At 42.4% G+C, this 19022-nt stretch overlaps 1 protein-coding gene across 1 annotated transcript; it reads right to left on the reverse strand.

Annotated features, from left to right (window-relative positions):
* Positions 1 to 3555: 3555 nt before the first annotated feature.
* LOC127579522 (zona pellucida sperm-binding protein 3-like) lies at positions 3556 to 7010 on the reverse strand. Its single transcript, XM_052032371.1, has 10 exons — positions 6913 to 7010; positions 6649 to 6833; positions 6453 to 6562; positions 6056 to 6147; positions 4887 to 5067; positions 4700 to 4811; positions 4365 to 4453; positions 4099 to 4193; positions 3945 to 4025; positions 3556 to 3759 (listed from the first exon to the last, which is right to left on the reverse strand). Exons 1-10 carry the CDS (start codon positions 6974 to 6976, stop codon positions 3650 to 3652), a joined length of 1119 nt encoding a protein of 372 aa, XP_051888331.1. The 5' UTR covers positions 6977 to 7010; the 3' UTR covers positions 3556 to 3649.
* Positions 7011 to 19022: the final 12012 nt, after the last annotated feature.

Below are 19022 nucleotides of genomic sequence, written 5' to 3' on the forward strand. Positions count from 1 at the left end.
TTGATGGGAGGTTTACACCAACAACTGGGTGAATATTATCCCAGGCTGCTCTTATGCTGTCATTTGACATCTTGAAGTCTAGTCAACTTGGGTTAGAGGGTATTAGCTATAAGAAGGTAGGACAACCTGGGATTGTTTTCTCTGAAACATCAAGTCCACTGTCATGTGCAGAATGCCCCAACTACAAACTCCTGTTGCTCCAAGATTCATTATCAAAACAATACTCAAGAAATAAATCTCATTCCTGGAAAATTCAAAACATGAAGGAAATCTAGTAACACAAGTTGTAAGAAGCAAAGGATTTTTAAACAAAACTTTAAAAAAAATGCTGGAAATCTGAAATAAAGGCAGCAAATACTGGAAACACTCAACAGGTCAGGCAGCATCTATGGAATGAGAAACAGTTAACATTTCAGGTCAGAGACCCTTCAGAAAAAAGGAAATTTGTGTTTTGTGGGTATGCCAAGTGTTTTACATCAATCTTTACTGGGGCTTTGGCTTTTCACTATGTTGATTTGCATTGAGGAACTAGGAAGTTGTATGTGACCCTTGGTAGATGACACCAAGGTAGAAGCCAAGGGTAGATGAGGCAGGAAATCAGACAGATGAAGTGACTGAATGAAACTACCCAACAGCTAAACTGAATATTCTTCATGTTCAAGTTCAAGAAAAAAGTCAGTATTCTTATATTCTGGAGAAATTATATTTAATTGATCTGTATATGTAGACATTTAAAGTTAATGGAAAATGACTTGCTTCAAAGTGGCCGAAATAAAAGAAAGTTGTTCACCTGAGTAAGCTAGGTCAAATCTTATGTAAGATTGGTCTTTGGACCATGTTTATTTAATGCCACCACACTTTTAAGGATTGTTTCCCAAGACTTTCTGCTTACGTTTGGGGACCAAAAACTGGAAACTGTTGGAAAGAAAGCTGCTGTGGAAAGTTTGGTGGCCCCCAAGCTGCTTCATGAAGTGAGTCATTTTACTGCTAGCTTCAACTTTTTCCAGGTAGCATTTAGTACAGCTGTTTGGTTTCTTTAAGAGTCCTTGGTCATTGATCCTGTGTGTTCTACCTACTGGGATGTTCAAGCTTGGTCGGGGGCAATAATAGACTTAACCCTGGACCTGACAAAGCAGCCCAAAAAGTTTTCTTTTATTGGGGAGTGAGAGATGGAAAAGGGAAAACCATAAAGAACATCAGCTGAAATGGTACTGTTTATGTAAAATAAGGCTGTCGAGTTCAAGAATCAAAAACTATTGCTGTTGGATGCAGTCAGGTCAGGCAGCATCTATGGAAAGAGAAACAGTTAAATGATTCAGGTTGTAGAAGGGGCTCCAATCTGAACTTTAACTGTTTCCAACTGACCAGAGTGCATCAATCAGTTTTTAAGCTTCTGTTCAAGCCTCATGTTCAATTTGAATTGGCAACACCAACCCCATGAAGTGATTCAGAGCAGGAGGGATTGATCAGGAAATGGTACAATAGAGTGGAGCTGCTTGCAGTACCTGCCTCTTCTATCTTGGAGAGGAGGGTGTAGGCTTAGTGTTAAGTGGTTAGAGTCATTTAAAGAAATTGAAATGAGAACTTTTCCTGCTGCAATTTCTCAAATTGAGTCTTTGGTAATTCCCTCCATTTCACTGGCATACACTTGTACACAATTGGCATGGCTAGACCATTCCCACCCCTCCCCTTCAAACATCTTAAATGCTGACATCAGAGTTGGCAATAATTGTGGAATGGCAAGTCTATTTAGGGTCAAGTCTTGTGAAAGCAAATAGCTAACCTTATTCTCTGAAGATGGAGAAATCAGGGACTATTATTATAATCTTTGTAGAGCAGCTTGAGTGCAAGATATCTCCCAATACTTTGTCCAAAATTTAAGGATGTATAGTGGTTAAGACTTGTGAGAAAGAATCTATTACCAAAGAACATGTTTAAGGATTGCATGGGATAGAGGGGAAGCTGTTTAGTTGACCACTGAACAATGTTTGTAAATACAAAGCTCATCCTTACTAGATCTAACAAGTAGCTAGAAGATTGAAAGTCAAGATTTAAAATAAAACAAATTGGATCAATTGCTTTGTCGTCCCTTTTGAATTTTAAGCAATTGCTTCTAAAGAATCCCACCTGTATTTGAACAGGCTTCTGGCTGTCCAAGCCTCAATTGGTCTGTACTCTACTCAGAAAATTGAACAAGAGATAACATGGTTAGATTAGGAAAACAAGCCTACTAGAAATAGTAGTCTTGTATTATAACTGTTCAGTTCTGATGCCAAAGACAGTATGAAAGATTTGGTCTCAAACACCCAGCTTGGGGGAAAATTTGAGGGTAAAAGGGAAAGTTACCTAAAATTGAAAAATTCAATGTTCATGCTGTTGGGTTGTGTTCTGCTTAGATGGTCTACAAGATGCTGCTGTAGCTTGCATTGGGTCTCACCCTGGCAGTGGGGAAAGCCAAGGACAGAGGTCAGTGGGAATGGAGTGGAATCAGCATGCTACCAGCAGCTTGGGGATAACCATTACAGACAGTGCAGGTGCTCTGCAAACTAGTCATTTAGGTACACAAATCTTGTCTAGTGGTTGGATCCTGTTGCAGCTGGCAAAAGTAAGGTGTGCTGGATGTGGAGGCTAGTAGGGTGAAAGGCAAGGACCAAGGGACCTGTTCCTTGGAGAGATGGGGTGAGAAATCTGGGATATTGAGGAAATGAGGGAAGATTCAGTAGATCCAAGACCACATTTCTAGAAAAATTACACTTCAGATGTCCTGGAATGCAAGGCCTTAGTAGTAAGTACTACTTATAAGTAGCACCAATGCAGTTGTCAATGCAACAGTTGCAGTGGTATTAGAGAATGTTTAGACCAAGGACTGTTGCAAGTAGCTAAAAGACAGGGGTAGCTGGGGCTCATGGTGATACCTTTGATTTGTAGGAAAGGAATCAAAAGTTGTTTAGGCCAGGAACAAGTTATGCCAGTTAGTGGTGGGGTACTGGTTGGATCTCTATTGCAGAAAGCTTTAAGTTCTTGGGGAGACAGACTGGACATCTAGTGAAGAGGCTGTGGGGGCTAGGGAATCAGAAATAGTCAACATTGCTGAGGGCATGCAAGGTGTCCTTGATCTAGGTGGGAAGGGGAGACAGGTTCAGTGGGGCAGGAGTAGGCAGAAACAATGGGCCTATAAGGACAATTCTGTTTGTGGATCCAAGAGAGAATCAGGAAGTGCAGGGTTGGGGACTATGGAGAGCAGATCTCCCAAGGTGCAAGATATGACAATCTAGGAGACAGTGGACTGATGGTGTTGTGGTCCAGGGGTAGGCATGAGCAAATAGTCAATAGCTGTTCCAACTAGGCCTTAAAGCAAATATTTACAACTAGTCAAGATAACTATTTAAAAGGAATGAATCCAATATCAAATTATTTAGTTGCAAGACTTAAACTGTTCAGTACTTTGACCTCTAGCTCAAAGCCTCTATTCAAATAGTGTAAAGTTCATTGCTCCAAAAGTAGATTAATCTTAAAGTGCAAGATATGATTAAACACAACCAAAACTGGAAACTATGCACAAGTCTGCAAAATGTGGCTTTATTCAAGTCAAGAACCAACATTAAGTACAGTTAGGATTGAGTTGGACTGCAATTCAGCCTTTGCTACTTCAACAGCTATGTTGTACATGCCTGATCTTCCATTTGTAAAGGGATAGGAGCACAATTCCCAAAACACAAGCTATCAGTGGCATAGCCAAGAGCATAACCCTTTGATTTTCTGCAAAAGAGAAAAATTCAGTCAAGAATTGTTTAATGGATCTGCTTAAGAAAATGGAAGGTTTGATCTTTAGTTTAAAAAACTGTTTTATTGATCCAATAACCCAGGTATTTGATAGAATTAAACTAGACAAACAGCTTAATATGTTAAACAAGCCATGACAACATTTAAATCTTATTTCTTACCCAAAGTTTTGGATCCAGGTTGCTTACTGAGGACTCTTAAGGGACCCACTTTGATTACATGACCAACACTGGTTTCTGCTTCTAAAAGAAAAGGGAAGCAGTTGTAGCATCAATGAAAGCCATTACCCAAACAGTCAGAAGTGGGAAATATTACCTTTGGCTCGTTTATGGCGAGATTGGATGGGCTGGCAGATTGCATTACAGCAGTCACACAAGGAACTTTGTAATGGGGCATCCAAGAGCTGCCAACTAAAAGTTAAAAATAGTTAGTCCAGCATGAATTAAATGTTAATGATTAGAATTTAGGGGAGACTTGTCTGGCAACTCTGGGGTTGTAGTGAGGAAATAATTTACTTTAAAGCATAGTACCAAGGCTTTCAGACTTAAGATTTTAATATTGAAGTGGAAAAACTTGCTCACTTTTTTGTTTGCTGGTCAAAAGAGCATGCTTTATGCAAGAGATCATCCCAACTAGGGTCCCATACCAAGACTTTGCAGTGTATAAAGATCTGGAAAATAAAAGTGCAATGCTGTCCACATCAACTCCTGCACCATGTATAATTGCTCTAACATTCATCATGGTTTAAGTACTACACTTGCTCAAATTAAAAATAGTCAAAACTAGTTTAATCAAGGTAGATGCCTTTTGGTGCAAGGCCAAAACAAACTCAATGACTGTTAACTGTTATTTGGACCAATAAAGAGTTGTCACCCTTGAGACTTGTAAACAATTAAAAAAAGTTTTCCCAACTCACATCAGCATCCTCCAGATCAAGGAATTTAAATGCCTGCACAACAAATCGAAGGAGTGATCCATCACTTCTGGGCAAGTACTTGGAGTTTCCAGTTTTCCCATCAATTAGACATCTACAGAACAGGAAGATGGTGTAGTCTACAGTCAAGTTAACAACTAATTAATTAACACTATCATTTCAGCCTTACCCATAATTGTTTATGATGGTGTAGTTCTCTGGAGACTTTGCCAATGAGCTTGTTGGTGTGGCAATACATTCCTCTATGTAGAGACGAAGGGCCTGGTGATATGTAGCAAGGACAGAGGCTTCTAGGTTAATGGAAGCTCCCAGAAAGAACAGAGAATCTGGCCGTTCAACAGTCCAGTCATCTACAGCAGAAGATGCATTATTTGGAACTTGCTAAAGGTTAAGGGCAAGTCATCCCCACACTGGGGTAAAAAAATTAGTCAAGAATCATACTGAAGTTTAGGTGCAAGCAGACAAACCAGTTACTGCAGATTAGAATACATCAAATTAGACTCAAGGCAAACATCTCCACTAGTAAGAAGCCAAGCCAGACCCAACTGTTTAGATTAGCATTCCCCTCAAATGTTCATATTTGAAGTTTGTGGTTGCAGGAACAAGAACAAATAGTACAACTAGGAGGGGAAAGTGGCCAAACCAGGGTAAAAATGCAGACATGATCTCTTTACTGCAAAGATACCATAGAGAGGGGCACTACTCAACTACAGCAGACCTATGGCTTCACCCTCAGATTCTTTGTCCAATCCATATTTATCTTCTGCACTAGAAAATTAGTTTTCCTTCAGTTCTAGGAAATGGTCTTTTACCCAGTGTTAGTTATCATAGATCTCCCTCCTCCTCCTCCCTCCACCCCCCATTGTCAGAATTTGAACCAGCTCAAATTTCATGGGGTTTAAGTGTTACCACACACACCTGTGGCTTAGTGCAGAACTGCTGCTGACAGTTTTGCAACCATAGACTAATTGCAATCTCAGTAGTTAGGACAGACATTTTAGGCAGTTATCCTTTGGACAGGATCTACACAGATTAGAAGTCAGGCCAAATATTAAGCACCACCCAACCACAGCCATCTCCAGAAAAAAAATTAATTCAGTCATGATTTGGAAGAGACATTAATTGGTCATTCAAAAGTCATTTGACCAATACACAAAACTGATACAAACATCAGAAGGATGGATGATACTATACAAGACCAACAGGCCATGTATTCAGTGCAGGGGGAGGAGGGTGGTGAAGTGAACGGGTAGAATTAAAGAGTCTCACCACTTCAAGGCACACAAGGCCCTCACATTAACCTCAGTAATATTCATTCATTCTAAAACCAATCCTCACCAGTCATTATCTTCATGGAAAAGATCAGGTGGCCATCTCCAGATAGTACACCAGTTACTGAAACCGTTGTCAGGGTCGTTGGTACTTCAGTGCTGGGGAGAGAGAGGAGTCATCAACTCATGCAGCAAGATGTCTCAGTGGCACAAACTTAGACACTAAACATTGTCATTTTCAAACTTAATGAAGTGCAATGGTCAGAAGCACAAAGCATCTGGTTAAAACAGGGATAGGAATGCTTATTTTGGAACAGAATTGGCTCACCACATGTTCAATCACATTGAGTTAATCAGCCACTGATATTCAAATAGCCAAAATAAAAACCCTATCTGCACGTTGGCTACTCGACTGAGAAACAGACAAGCGATTGGACGTTCACCGCCAGCATTTAGATCCTTACACTGGGTAGCGACATTCCAAGCGAATGTTGAGTTGTGGCCGTTTCATCCCAGGGGCTGGGCTACCCTCAAACCTCAGGTAGTTCCAGAAAATCAGCTCCTTACCAGTCATCTGATAGGGGGGGAAAAAAAACGGGGAGTAGTCAGGAAAGGGCGCACAAGCGGGAGTTTGACGAACGCGGGAAGGGTTACACCCACCAGTCGGCCGGCCCGGCACTCCTGCAGTCCATACTGGAAGACGACAACCCGTGGGGAGCTGAAGCCCGAAGGGGGGCAGGTTCCCAGCCGCAGCGCCGGGGCGGGAGCGCCAGCTAACACATCTATCTCTACAAACACCGTCAGGGTGGAATTCCCGCAGGAGTAGGTGATACCCGGTGGAAGATCTGAAACAAAAAGGAAGGCAAGGCTGTAGAAGCGAGCACACAGCAGCGGGAAGCGAGAGAGCACGGGAAACCAATCAACCTGTCCCGTCCTGTCCCATCACAGCGGCCACCAAGAGCACCGCTAAACCCGCCACCGAAACCATCTCCACAGAAGAGTAGCCTACTGGCTACAGGAAGGCGCCAGGCGTTTATAACAAGCTCATCGGTCTTGCTCATTAAAATTCCCGAGCCAGACCGCCACTAATCCAATCAAAGAGAATCAGAATCAAAACATTGAGGGACAGGGATGGAAGGAGAGACACGTGGGGATTCGCCCTCAGTTCATTCATTACCGTACATAATGTGACAACTCGCACCAAGGTCCCTTGAGAGGCCGCTGATGACAGTCTGTCCCTTTCTCACTACACGGGATTTTGCTTATTGTTGCCTCCTGCAGCAGATATTACACAGCCAATATAAAAGCAACATACCAGAGATCTAAAATGAAAACAAAACGAAACGCTGGAAGTAGTCAGAAGGCGAGACAGCATTGGTGGGAAGAGAAAGAGTTAAAGTTTCAGGCCAACGACCTATCATTGCTTTAGTATTGTTACACTGCCAAGAGTGTGCGAGGTCAACGCGATAGTAAATGCAGTAATTAACATCCTGTTGTTTACGAAAGATTTATGTACTTTAATTAAAAGGGGGTAGTTATGTATCTCCTAAGATAAATATTCCTCCTAAGATTTCTAATTTTTTTTCATGCGTTACTTCATTCCCAGTTTTAGCCTGTGTGCGGTGTTACTCGATGAAAGAATGGGCAGCCAATCTTCTCACAATGTTTCTTTACTTTGGCATAGGGTATGGGAACACTGTCAGGCTGTACCATTTAGCACTGTTGTTTATGAGAAAGTTTGATCTCATTGATTGCACTTCCACGTACATTGGCCCAGCCTGGTATAGTGATAACCTGGATGATTGTGGGTCAATGTGTCTGTCAGTGTATTATGTTACAGGCCTTTCTGTGCCGTTACCATGACTCCAGCACCGGAGTGGTTTGTTGCCTCCATAGTGCCAGGCTCAAGGATGTTACTGAATTGTTGAAGGGGGATGGTAAAGAGTCAGAGGTCACGGTCCAGAGAGTTGGACAGCATGAAAACAGGCCATTCAGCCCACCACATCCATGTTGACCAGTGGGCACCCGTTGTACTAATCCTATCTTCCAGCACTTGCCCCATAGCCTACTATGCCCAGGTAATTCAAGTTCTCATCTAGACACTTCTTAAATGTTGTCAGCAACTCTGTTTCCACCACTCTCTCAGACAGTGTATTCCAGGTACTTGCCCCTCTCTGGGTGAAAAAGGCCCACCCCCCCAGACCCCTTCAATATCTCTGACTCTTTACCTTAAATCTATGTCCTCTAGTTTTATTCACCTCTGATAAGGGGAAAAGTTTCCTGTAGTCTACGCTATCTATACCCCTCGTAATTTTATATACCTCACTCATGTCCTCTCTCAACCTTCTCCACTTCAGGGAGAACAGACCCAGCCTCTCCAGTCTCTCCTCATAACTGAAACGCTCCATCCCAGGCGACATCCTGGTGAATCTCCTCTGAACCCTCTCCAGTGCTATCACATCCTACCCATTGTGTGGTGACCAGAACTGCATGCAGTGCTCCAGCAGAGGTCTGACCAATGTTTTATAAAGTCAGAGCACAACCTCCCTGCTCTTGTATTCAATGCCCTGACTGATGAAGGCCAGCATCCCATATGTCTTCTTAACCACGTGATCTACATGCACTGACACCTTCAAGGACCTTGTACACCAAGGTCCTTCTGTTCCTCAATACTCCCCAGGATTCTACATTCATAGTGTATGTCCTTGCCTCATTAGTACTCCCAAAATGCATCACCTCACATTTGCCTGGATTGAACTCCATCTGCCATTTCTCAGCCTATTTCACCAACACATTGATAACCCCCTGAAGCCTAAGACTACCATCTGCGTTATCAACAACTCCACTAATCTTTGTGTCATCTGCAGACGTACTGATCATGTCTCCTACATCCACATCCAAATCATTCGCATACATTGCAAACAGCAAGGGTCTCAGCACCGATCCCTGTGCTACACCACTAGTCACAGGCCTCCATTCACAAAAACAACCTTCTACCTTCACCCTCTGTCTCCTATTGCTAAACAAATTTTGGACCTAATTTACCAACTTGCCCCAGATCCCACGGGCCCCAACCTTTTGGTGCTGTTGGAGAGGGGTTAAACTAGTTTGGTGGGTAGAAGGTGGGGATGGAATGTGAACCTGAGGGGGGAATCAGAAGGGACAAATGCTAAGCTGGAAATAGAAGGCAGAGGTTCAGGTGCAGTGATATTTCGGAAGGGAACAAAAAAGGAAAAAGCAATGGTGAAAAGCAATGACCAGGGTAATGATAATCAGAGTGGACTGGGAAGGCAACAAGAGTGCAAGGATAAGAGTGCACCAACAAATAGAGAAAGGAAAAATGATAAAATGAAATTAAAGACAAAATAGTAAACAGAAATGAGGGAGACAGCTCACACTAGATTGGGTCAGTGTAAGGGTTTTGCTGGGATCAGTGAAAATGGAAATGTAATAACCACAAAATTTGATTTTCTATGTATGTATACGAATATACAGAGTGTGGTAAACATGACTAATGAACTACAAGCATGGATGGTCTCTTGGAATATGATGTGGTTGTGGTAATAGAAACTTAGCTCCCAAAGGGACAGAACTAGGCATTAAATATTCCTGGGTACAAAGTGTTGAGGAAGGAAAGAGAGGGGTAGTAGTATTAATTAAGAGGAGATTACAGTGCTGGGGAGAGGTTGTCAGAGAGGGGTCAAAGACAGAATCTATTTGTTTAGAACTAACATTAGAGGGAACATTACACTACTGCATAAATTCTATAGGTCACCAACAAATGGGAGAGATATAGAGAAGCAAATATTGCAGGCAAATTACAAAGACATGCAAAAACTCTCAGGTGGGGGATTATGGGGGATATCAATGAGCCCAATGCAAACAGGGTTAGTAGCAGTATTGAGGTCAGAGTGGTGACCAGTTTCTAGAGTGCATCCAGGACAATTTTCTAGTCCACCAGGGAAGGAGACATTGCTGGATCTCTTTATGAGAAATGAAGAGGGTCGAGTGCACCAAGTTTCAATTGGGGAACATTTAGGGAATAGTGATCACAGCGCCATAAGGTGCTATAGAAAAGGAGAAGGTGCAATCTGAAATAAAAGATAATTAAGTGGATGCTGTTTAATTTCAACATGATGAGAGTGGGACTGGCCAAGGTGGACAGGTAAATCTTTAAGGATGAGATAGTTTTGATATGGTTTGAAGCACAGTCCCATAAAGGGCAATGGAATAACAAACAAATCCAGAGCTCCCCGAAAAATGGAAGAGATACAGATGAAAATAAAGCAAAAAAAAGTCTGCATGTGACAAATGCTGAGTTATAAATGCTAGTGAGAATCAAGTTGATAACACAATAATCAGAGGGGAAGTAAAAATTAAAATAAGGGAAGCAAAGAGAGCATATTAGCTGCCAATGTAAATGGGAATTTAGAAGTGTTCCACAGGGATATAATTATTAAAAAGGATAGTGCATGAAAGAGTGGGGCCCATGAAGGAAAAGAATGGGAATGTACACATGGTGTTGAGGGCAGTGTTAATGTACTAAATAAATATCTTGCATCGGTTTTCAATAGGGAGAAGAGTACTTCCAAAGATGTTGGATGTAGATGAAATACTGGATACATTAAAAGTTGATAGCATGGAGGTATTAAAAAATTGGCTGAATTTAAGTATGTCACCAGGACCAGATGTGATACATTATAGGATTTTAAGGGAAATTGAGGAGGAATTTGCAGGGGCATGGATCATACACTTCCAATACTCTGGATACAGGAGTGGTGCCAGAGGACTGGAGAGTATCAAATGTTACTCCCTTGTTCAAAAGAGTGAATAAGGATATGCCCAGCACTACAGGCCAGTCAGTTTAACCTTGGTGGTTGGAAACCTTTTAGAAACATTGATCCAGGACACAATTAACAGTTAGCTGAAGGAAAATGGATTAATTAAGGCAAGCCAGTACAAATTTGTTAAGAGAAAATCATAGTTAAACAACTTAGTTGATATTTTTTGTGAAGTAACAGTTAGAATTGATGAAGCTAATGAGGCTGTTGATAAGATGCCACATAGCAGGTGTATCAAGCAAAACTGAAGCATATGTATAAAAACACATTGATAACATGGATACGAAGTTGGTTAAGTAACAGATAACAAAGAGTTGTGTTTAATGGTTATTTTTCTGACTGGGGGAAGATAAATGGTGGTGTTTCCCAGGGACTGGTGTAATGGCCATTGCTTTTTATTGATCTACATGACCAAGACTTGAGGGGACAAGCTGTAAATTCTACAATTTGGACAACACAAAACTTGGCAATGTTGTGAACTGTGAGAAACTGCAGCAAGATAAAGAGGCTGGTGCAATGGGCAGACACATAGCAGATGAAATTTAAAGTGGAAAGATGTGAGGTGATGCATTTTGGTAGGATGACTAAGGAGAGGCACTGTAGAATAAAGGATACAGTTCTAAAAGGGGTGTAGGAGCAGAGGGATCTGGGCAATGTCTGCATAATAATTGAAAATGGCAGATAGAGTGAAAACGTGGTTAGTAGGGCATATAAAATTCTGGGCTGCATCAACAAAGCCACAGAGTATAAAAGCAGCAAAGTTATGCTGAACCTTTATAACACACTTCAACTAGAGTATTGTGTTCATTTCTGGCCTCACTTTATCGGAAGGATGTGAAGTTATTCGAGAAGGTTCAGGAAGGATTTATGAGAATGGCTCCCGGAAGAAAGGATTTAGTTACAAGGATAGATTAAAGAGGCTGGGACTATTTTCATTAGAGAAAAGATGAGGGGAGATTTGATAATCTGGGCAAAGTGGACAATGGAGGCTATTCCCTATGGTGGAGGGATCAAAGACTAGAGGGAACAAGTAGAAAATAAAAGTGAAAAGAATTAAGAGCAACATGAAATTAAAAACTTTTTTATGCAATGTGTGTTCCTAGATCCTTATCAGTGTTCTCCCTTATACAGCATATTGTATACTCTTCACCTTTTTTCATTCAGATCAAGGCAAACATTGTTTGAAACAATGAGATTTGTGAAATCTTTTGATCCAAGTAATGAATTGTTCCATTAATAAGAAGAAACTATTTCACTGGCAGGAGGGTATGTAACTAGTGGAGACAAATTTAAATTAATAATTAAACATACCAGAAGGGCTAGGAGGAAATACTTTTTAATGCAACGTGTATTTATAGATTGGAATGCACTCACAGAAAAGGTGATAAGATAGCAGCTTTCAAAAAGAAGTTTCATATATACTTGAAAAGGGAAAAAATTCTACAGGGAGGGACCAATTGGAAAACTCTTTCAAAGAACCAGCAAGGGCACAATATTCCTCTCACTCTAATCTTACTCCATGTATAATTTACATCATGTTTCAGATTGTTTACCATTTAGCATCTGTCAGGTGTTATTCCGGAACCTATGATCAGTTACAGGAGGCCAATGCCATAGCTTTTCCTCTCTTTTAGCTAATATGAGATAATAGACATAGGTTAATGAAAGCAGAAGCAAAATCTTGTGTATTTTCTAGAAATGCAAGTTTGGCACAAGCAGTCTGAACTTAGGACATAAAACAACCTCAAGTGCTACAGGTGGCGGAGCTGGGAGCATGAACACACCCAAAAGGATCTCTGCCGTCCTCTGAATTCATTTTATTCTTTTTTGAATGATTTAATCTTCAGGTTGGGGTAGATCTCTGTGCTGAGAGGTGGAATGTTTTTTCCATTCTCGTCACCCAGTGTTATTATTAGATATTGTGTTCCAATGTTGTGTCTTCAACCTCATAGCTCAGCTGGTTGTATTACAATGGTTTTTCATTTCTCATTAATGATACACAGGGCTGTTAGTTTTATTCCAATTAGTGTTAGTTTAGGGACTGCTTCTTCTTGCAGATTTGTGTTGATTAATTGTTTGGTTAACTGAAGAGAGTTTAAAGGAAAATAATAGTGACTGTATTTAACACATTAAAATATGCCAATGCAATTCATACCAAATTAAAAATGCTTTTGATGAGGGAAAGAGGTTTCAGGAGGGTATATCTTTAAAAATTACACGTAGTTTTCTTTGTGCATAAGTTTTAAACCACCTAAGCTTGAATTGAATAAATGCTTATTTATTCTCTTTACCACTAACGCACAGTGGCTACATTGTGTACCATTTATAGAATGTACTGCAGTTATCACCCACGCTACTCTGACAGTACCTTCCCAAACCCACAGCTTCTACCACAAAGGGCAAGGGCTTCAGGAACATGGAGCCATCACCATGGTGTTCCCATCAAAGTTGTACACCATTGTTACTTAGAAATACCTTACTATTTCTTCATTGTCACTGCTCTAAATCCTGGAACTCCCTCCTCAATACCAGAGTGGGAGAGCCTTCATCAGAAGGACTGAAATTGTTCGAGAAAGAAGCTCACCCACACCTTCTCAGGGGCAATTAGGGATGGACAATAAATGCCAACCTTGCCAGAGATGCCCAGATCCTGAAAGAATTCGTTAAGAAAATGAATAGGCCAATAGGGTGTAACTGGCAGTACTGGTAAATGCATTCTACAAGTGGAACAGGTTAAATACTAATAAAATGCTTAAAACTTAAATATATTAAATCATAATATTATTTATGCCAATCAATTAGAATGAATGTAGCCAGTGGTGTCATCAGTAGAATGGTTCCAAAACCTGGTGGTGAAACACTTTAGTCACAAACGTGCAACCTCATTGTCCACACCTGGGAAGAGGAGAGTGTACCAGGGATCTCAGAGTCTTCAGGAAAATGAGCAAGTCTGACCGGTAGATACTGAGTGGTCACCCTGCCACAAAGAAAGTCATTACCAGGCCCTCTTCAGCTGCATCCACCCAGTGCCCAAGGAGCTGCTCCCCGAATTGCAGTGCAGATTCTGTACATCTAGAAGCGCTGTGGACATGATTTCAATGCACAACAACTCCACGAGAAATGCAGGGAGCAGCACCAATCACTATACATGACATTGTTTTTGATCTCATGAAAGCCTTTGACTCCATCAAGTTGGAAGAGCTTACAGTACACTGTCCTCAATTCAGCGTCCTCCATCTTATGCTTGCTTCATGATGGCCTGCAAGGCATAACCCTAACCAACAGAGCGAATCTCAGTAAAGGCTGGTGTCAAACAAGGCAGCCTCATTACCCTGACACTTTTCTTCGCTCTTTCTTGCTGCAATGCTTACCTCCAACAAACTTCCCAAAGGAGTGGAACGAATCTTCAGAACCAATAGGAAACTGTTCACCCTGTGATGACTGCACTCCAGGACCAAGATCTTCAGGGTATCAGTTGTTAAGCCACGGTGTGCATTTGTATGCACTGGAAAACTGAGCTCCAAGCCATCAAGGATGGGCCTGACACTCAACAAACATCTGCAAGACAAAGGTCCTTTCCCAACCTGTCCTACTGTACAATACAGCCCTTTGACTATAAGTGGGAGCATGGAAAACATGGACCAATTCTTAGATCTTGGGAGCTACTGCACAGCGAACACAGACTTTGATGAAAATCACCATCATCTTCAATGTGCCAGCATTTGGTTGATTGAGGAAAAGGTTGTTTGAAGATCTAGACCTTGGACCTGACACTAAACTCATGGTTTATGGTCAGCAGTGATCCCCACCCTCCTATGTACTTTTGAGACCTGGACCACCTTCAGCAGGCACCTCAAGCTCCTGGAAAAATGCAACGAAAAATGTCTTGGCAAAGTCCTCCAAATTCATTGGACAGACAAGTGAAGCAATGTCAATGTCCTCTCCCAGGCCAAAGTCACCAGGACTGAGGCCCTAGTTACCCTCTATTAGCTCCACTGGGCACACCCGTATCATTTTCATACCTGACACTAGACACTATATGTTGAGCTCTGTAACCAGAAGAGGTTATCAGGCAGGTGGACAGAGGAAAAGATCCAAAAGTGTTCAAAGCTTCCTTGAAGATATGCAACCTCCCGCACTGACTGTTGGGGATGCCTGGCCCATAACCACAACAAGTGGCGAAGGAGCATTCAGGATGGTATTGAGAACCTTGAGTCTCTGCAGTGGGAGCACACAGAAATCCTGTGTAAGTGGCAGAGGGCGTGGAGCACCTCACAAACTACCCACCCACTTGCCACACCAGCATCTCCTGCCCTGTTGTGGAAAAAGTTCTGATTCCCACTTTCAGCCCACCACCTTAGAACATGAAGCAATTCATCCTCAACTGCAAGTGACAACTTAAGAAGAAGCTTAAATTCATTGGTGGACACCCTGTGATCCAGCAGTAAGCTCATCCAAGCAAAGTGAAGCCTACTATACTCTCTGACATCAAGAATATAAATTTAAACTGGTTACTTAACTCTGTCTGGCAGATTTAATGGAGCTATTGTTACTATTCATCTTAAACTGTGATCACAGAGCAAAAGGACCCATGTAAATAAGATTGAGATTGAACTTTGAGGGTCAATTTTACGAATCATTTTCTCACACAGGGAAACCTGATCTGATGGGATTATGTATCAGGAATTCCACACAAACAGAAAACTCCATTCAACATCCCTGATGGAAATTAGCATCGTTTATTGACGTTTTGCACAATAACTTCTTCTTGGTTCAGACTCGCTCTCACATTAGGTGTCTGTTATAAACAAGAGATTATTTTTCAAAAATAAACTTTATTCATATTAAGACACATAGAAGAAATACAATACAATCAGTACGTCTTTCTTTATATTCATTGCATCACTGAATCAATACATTCACTGTTATCTCAGTCGATACATTCTTTTCACAAAGCACCATTGCCATTCATGTGGGCTCTTTGAACAATATACCCATTACACGTTTGAGAGGCTGTTACACAGCATCCAGCCCTTCAGTGTCCAGTGGCAGTGAGACCTTTGATTGCTGTTCTTCCCCACAAAGTCTTTGCAGTGGCCACACCAAGCTTCAGTGCTTCCCTTAGTATCTCCTGCATCCTAGAATGTGCCAAGCAGCAGCATTCACTTCTGGACATCTTGTTGCGCTGGAAGACCAAGAGGTGCATCCTTCACTGAGCTGATGATTGCCTCAGTATGCATGCCTGGGAACAGCCCATAGACCGGAGTGTTAAGCAGCTGCTCGGAAGGAACCACAACAAGGACCTTGCATCTTTTTCCAGACCTTCTCGGCCATGCAGTAAGGATCTGACAGGGAGGGGTCCACTCACTGCCACAGGCCAGGTCTTGGTGGTTGTTGGTGAGTTCTGGTGATGAGGCATCCAGCTAACTGGCTTTGACAGTCTGATCTGAAAACTATCCCACCAGATCCATTGTGTCCTTCTCCCACAGTGTCTGCAGGTAGGTCCATGCTGAGCACCGCTTGATGGACTTGTGGTCAAAGGTGTTTCGACAAGGGACAGGTTGTGCGGCAAAGTCTGACTGAATGGAACATTGTGTGGCAACAAGGCCAGGCCCATCCTTCACAACACTGGGGACAAGTAGAACTTCAGCACATCATAACATTTGGTGTTTGCATACTTCAGTTCTACTCACAGCTTGGTGCAGCCACACACAAAGATGACCATTGGGATCGGGGCAATGTTGGGTACACTTTCCCCCTTTCTCTGGGGACTTGTGCATTGTGACGCATTGGACACGCTCCATCCTGAATCTCCGGATGAAATGGAAGATGATTTGTGTGACTGCCACGGCACAGAGAGGGGTAAGGACCACACCCGCACCACGCATCGCAAGCACCCTGCACCTGAGGGCCAGGTTCTTGACCACTAGCAGAAGGGTGCACCACTCCCACAGTCCCAATTTTTTGTTTTACTTTGTCTACCTGCACCTCCCAATTCTTGCTGCACATCCTGGATCCTCTGAACCAGATCCCCAGTACCTTCAGGTAGCCAGACGTGAAGGTGAAGGGAACAGAGAGGATCAGTCAGGCCACTTGCCAAGGAACACGGCCTCACTCTTCCTACGGTTGGCTCTGGACCCTGAGGCTAGTGCAGGTAGCTCACAGATGCTGATTAGTCTGCAGTCTGACTGTGGATCCAAGCAGAAAATGCTGATGGTGTCCAGGCTTTGATTTGAGTGTTACCACCGCCCGGTTCACTGTTACCTTAAATCAATGAGATTGAGAGCGAGGCACTTCATCCTACCAACACTGCACCTGAGATTATACAACTTGTTCCCCCAGCCTACCTGAGAATGTGTATAAGGTATAATGAAAGGTTAGGAGAGTAAAAGATTGTGAGCCCTGAAAAGAGAATTTAAGGGTACATCACTATGGCTGTAATAGACTGCTTGAAATAGCTGTGCTTCGCTTTGTAGTGCCTTGCTTCAGAGATTTTGCTTGCTTCAGCTAGTTTTCTTCAGCCTTGAGATATGATTCTACAGTAAAATCAGTTCTTGTCTCAGCAAGTCTGCAGACTTGACTCTTGCTCCACTAAACTGACCCTGAGCCCACCATGAGAAACCTTATGTATACAAAGATAATTGGTGGAACAAGATGGTCTGAAAAGATTAAGTAACTATAGCTTTTGTAGAAATAGTAACTTTTTTAAGTAAATTCCTTTGTAACCAATCACGATGTAGAAAATAAGTGCCATGCTGCCTGACTAATGCATGATCATTCCTTGTATGGTAATTGTTTGCACCTCTGAAAAAGTATAAGAATGTATGTAGATCAATGTATCTCAGAGACCACCAGTCCGGGACGTAGGTGCCTGGCTTGGTGCTCTCTCCTCGGATCAAGTAATAAAGAGATTGAACGAGAACAGTGGTCTTTTGAGTCTTCTCTCCGACCGAATTCGACATACCCACCCCCAACCCTCTACTGAACAGCTAATTAACACTTAAAATCTGGTTTAAGGCAGCTGCTTTAGCATAGTTCTGAAATCAACATGATAGAACTACAATAACTTAGCCTCCAGTTTATGTTTCCATCTGTGATATGTTTACTGGGACCTTCAACTGCTAGCAGTCTGAACCCAATATGTAGGTGCATGAAGCCTGCTGCTTGAGACTGAGCTGGAGATGTTTTCACCCCCCCCCCCCACCCCCCTTCCCCCATTGGAATCCCTAAAGATCTGGCCTATTGCATTTAGTAGCACTACTCTGCAGACATGCATGATAAGTGGCAAAGTGCTTGACTCTTAATTGCCCTCTGAAGTGGCCTAGTGAGGCCAGCCAGTTGTGAGAAAGGCTCAGCGACTTTGCAAGGACAGATCGGATGGACAATAAACACTGGCCTTGACGATGATGCCCCACGACCTGAGGATGAAGAAAACCTACAAACTTACCACTATTTCACACGACCAAAAGTTGCTGCCAAAGTGGTGTGAGGTTGTGGCTGGAGCAGGTTCTAAGAGTTGTGACTTTGACTTGGGAAGCACTGAGGAATGACTGTGGGTGAGGGCAGGCACTCTTGCTGGATAGAAAGGAAGAGGGGATGACCTGTATCCTCAGGATATTACGGCTCTCCAGGCATGTAATTGGAAGGCAGTGAGAACAGAGGTCAGTGCTAAGAGGATATCCCAATGATCTGAATGTAGTGATGGAAGATCTCTATGGGCTGTCAAGGTCAGTGAATGCTTCCTCAAATGCCAAATTTGGCCAGTGGTAACCTCAGCTGCAGGCAGCTTATGAAACCCCACAAACTCCTGCCTGTTCATCCTTCATCCACCCAACAATTTCAATCCCAAAATTCGATCTAATGTGTCTGTACACCAATATATCAGCATTGCTATAAGGTTCAAACCCACAGCTTCTGGCACACACATGCTACCAGCTGTTCAACCATGACAGCCACATCACTCAAACACATTGGACATTCATTGACACGCTTCCCTCTCTCTTGCTGGATAAGGGGGCAGGAATTAACTGAGAAAAAGTGGTGAGCTGGCATCTTCTATCCCCATGGTGAAGATGGTGCTGGCCATAACTGAGGACTGAAGCACAGGATTCTATAGTATTCAGGACTGGGAAAGGATGATCAAGTAAGAGATTTTACAACGAATCTCAATTCCAATCATGGAGCTACAAGTGA

This window comes from Pristis pectinata, chromosome 17, assembly GCF_009764475.1.
Source record: "Pristis pectinata isolate sPriPec2 chromosome 17, sPriPec2.1.pri, whole genome shotgun sequence".
In the NCBI taxonomy this organism is placed as follows: Eukaryota; Metazoa; Chordata; class Chondrichthyes; order Rhinopristiformes; family Pristidae; genus Pristis; species Pristis pectinata.

Excerpts from the sequence above, each read along its gene's own strand:
- LOC127579522 (XM_052032371.1), bottom strand. The coding sequence starts at position 6,976 with ATGGTTTCGGTGGCGGGTTTAGCGGTGCTCTTGGTGGCCGCTGTGATG. Across the intron at positions 6,834-6,912 it reads GATGGGACAGGACGGGACAG|ATCTTCCACCGGGTATCACC; the intron begins GTTGATTGGTTT and ends TTTTTGTTTCAG. Across the intron at positions 4,194-4,364 it reads TTTGACCAGCAAACAAAAAA|TTGGCAGCTCTTGGATGCCC; the intron begins GTGAGCAAGTTT and ends TTTAACTTTTAG.